This window comes from Bidens hawaiensis, unplaced genomic scaffold (genome assembly GCF_021521415.1).
Source record: "Bidens hawaiensis isolate Kalapana, Puna unplaced genomic scaffold, B.hawaiensis_p1.1 tig00006365_1, whole genome shotgun sequence".
NCBI lineage: Eukaryota > Viridiplantae > Streptophyta > Magnoliopsida > Asterales > Asteraceae > Bidens > Bidens hawaiensis.
The window spans coordinates 948750-951612 of NW_027491425.1; the positions used below are offsets into that span (position 1 = coordinate 948750).

At 42.5% G+C, this 2863-nt stretch overlaps 1 protein-coding gene across 1 annotated transcript; it reads right to left on the minus strand.

Annotated features, from left to right (window-relative positions):
• Window positions 1–667: 667 nt before the first annotated feature.
• On the minus strand, window positions 668–2863 carry LOC143632102 (subtilisin-like protease). The gene is made up of 2 exons (XM_077100684.1): window positions 1734–2863; window positions 668–1523 (listed from the first exon to the last, which is right to left on the minus strand). Exons 1-2 carry the CDS (start codon window positions 2861–2863, stop codon window positions 668–670), a joined length of 1986 nt encoding a protein of 661 aa, XP_076956799.1.

A 2863-nucleotide genomic window follows, 5' to 3' on the forward strand; every position in this document is an offset into this window, starting at 1 on the left:
ATCGAAATTATTTGCAAACCCTAAGGTTATAGATTTTTTTTGTAGTATATATTCTAGTGCTTTTTATAAGATCTGAATTTTAAAAATTCAACGGATTAAAGTGTAATATTTAAAACATGAACTTAAATCCGTTTTCTTTTACCACGGGTCAGGTATAACCCGGGACACTTTCTAAAACCCGATCCACCAACTAAACCCTATCGGAATCGGAATCGGAATCGGAATCAATCTCAACGAATCATCTCCGCCGGTAAGTTGATTGATTAATTATTTTGCATCTGTCTGTCTCAACACTCAGTCATCATCAATTTTGAACAAGGTAACAAATTAACTTTAAATTTAAATTACCTTGTATATTACATTTCTAGGTTTCTATATATAAATATATACATTGACATTGTTTGCTAGGATTACCTAATCGATTACACATATATAATCTCTAATTAACTTAGTCAATTTTGGGCAGAATGCCACCATACTCACTTAACACTAATGCTTGGATTACCAGATAGATAAACACATGAATTCTCAGGAACATATTACCTTTTCTTTCCTTCCAATCATATCACTTTATTATTATTATTATTATTATTATTATTATTATTATAATAAAAGTAAAACCATACATTACATAGATGTTAATTCATGTTATACAATATCTGGATCTTCATTCAAACTTGAATGAAAATGGGGTTCTAACGATATACTTACCAGTTTCATCTACCCATGTCATATGCCCTTGCCCGTATGCCGCTTTCTCCTTATCCTTAGCATCTCGACTAAACGTCACCTCATATCTTCTCTTTTTCTGCAACGCATTGAATCTCATCACACCCTCATCGTTATGAACCAGAACCGTAACACTTACACCCTCTGGTGCAGAAACGTCCCTGACGGTATAACCCGAGTCTGGCGGACCAACATTAGTCACCGTTCTCGAGTATGTTTTGCTGTCCCCTCTTTCTAGAGACACAACGAAAGAAGGGTAATTGAGTTGGGCCTCCGGGATGGGTTTTGAGCAACTACATTTCTTTTTAACGATCATTTCAATTTGTTTGGGCGTATAACCCAACCCACAAAGATAAGGAATGTAGTCTTCGGGCTGGATGTCAAAAATAAGGCCTGGCTCGAGGGCTTTTTGTGGGTTTACGTGACCAGATCCGAAGGCATGTACGCTAGCAGGATACCCTCTTTCGTCTACAATGGGCTCTCCGTTTCGGTTTACTTGACTAGCAGTGGTCATTATTGCAGACTTGATAGCAGCTGGAGACCATTCTGGATGCACGCTTTTGAGCAACGCGCCTATGCCTGCAAGATGAGGGCAAGACATCGATGTACCTTCGATGACGTTAAATGCTGCTTTGGTTCCTGTTTGGTTGTCTACCGGCTCATTCCACGCTGCAAGGATGTCCACACCGGGTCCGGTAATGTCTGGCTTCAAGATTCCAGGACTTGCAAGGTTAGGCCCTCTTGAAGAGAAAGAAGCAATCTCTGGATCTGATTTCAGCCCGACCACAGCTCCATCAGAACGGATAGTTGCAACGGGAGAGGAAGCCGAGTTCAAATACTTCTTAATCTCAGCCCCTTCCTTGTAACCGACATATGAAGCCGGCAGAACATGAGGATGTGCTGCTATACTCTCACCATTAGAAATGTCATTAGCAATAATTATGGCAGCTCCTCCTGCCTTCTTAACTATCTTTCCCATATAAACATCATCAATGTTCTCATCAAAATCACACAACACTACCTTCCCCTTCACATCAATGTGGTCCAGCGACCCTTCATGGCACCCTTCTTGGGGGTAAACAAGAGGCCGAAGCTTCTGCTCGAAACCCTTTTGTTGGTACAACGATTCACCATGAAGTTTCTTCTTGTTTCCAAGAATAACTGTTGTCTGGAATCTTCTATCGATTGTACTAGCACCAACCGTAAGGATCCATGGGGCCTCATTTGATAATGATTCACTAGCTGGCCCACTATTAGCCGCTGCACAACTCACAAAGATACCTTTCTGCATGGCAATGAAGGCGCCAAGTGCTATACTTTCAATATAAAAGGGCGCGGAACGTCCACCAAGTGAAAGAGACAACACATTAACTCCGTCTTCAATAGCTGCATCCATACCCGCTAAGACAACACTGCTTAGACAACCCAAGGGTTCACATACCTTGTAAGTGGCTACGTGCGCCAGTGGTGCAATCCCACTCGCAGTGCCGTTCCCCAATCCGAAAACTCTTGCATTGTCTACATAATTCCCTGCAGCAGTACTTGAAGTGTGTGTACCGTGGCCTTCCTCATCTACCGGAGGCCTTCCGTTAACAAAGTTTCTTAATCCGATCAGCTTGTTATTACATGACCCTGCCACTTCACATTTACCCTTCCATGTCGACGGTGGAGGGGGGACGCCATCGTCCTTAAACGAGGGATGCGATGGAGTAACTCCAGTGTCTATAAGCCCGATTATGACTCCCTTCCCCTCGTTTGAGTCTTTCCACAGACCTGAATTGTGGTGCAGGCCCAGAAAGTGAGGTGAACGAGTTGTTTGTAACTGATACACACCTTCAGGCCGCACGGATAAAACTCCACTCAAACTCTCCATCACCTTTACTTGATCGGCTGACATTTTAGCAGCAAATCCGGTAATCACATGATAGTACTTGAAAACCATCACTGGTTTCCCGTTTGATCGCGCAGCTACTTTTAACAAAAATGAATCATACCATTCGTCAGTGTTGAGGGTCTGGACTTCAGGGGAACTTAAGTGGACAATGTTAGTTTTGAGTTCAGTGGCTTTGGTGAGAAGTACATTGAAAAAGGTGGTGCAAGTGAGAAGGAACACAAGACCAATTGTTGGCGACAT

Bases quoted from the DNA above. Each gene is read 5' to 3' on its own strand.
- LOC143632102 (XM_077100684.1), bottom strand. From the start codon at position 2,863: ATGTCGCCAACAATTGGTCTTGTGTTCCTTCTCACTTGCACCACCTTT. The intron at 1,524-1,733 runs TGATGAGAACAT...TATCCGTTCTGA, and splicing joins AAGGTAGTGTTGTGTGATTT to TGGAGCTGTGGTCGGGCTGA.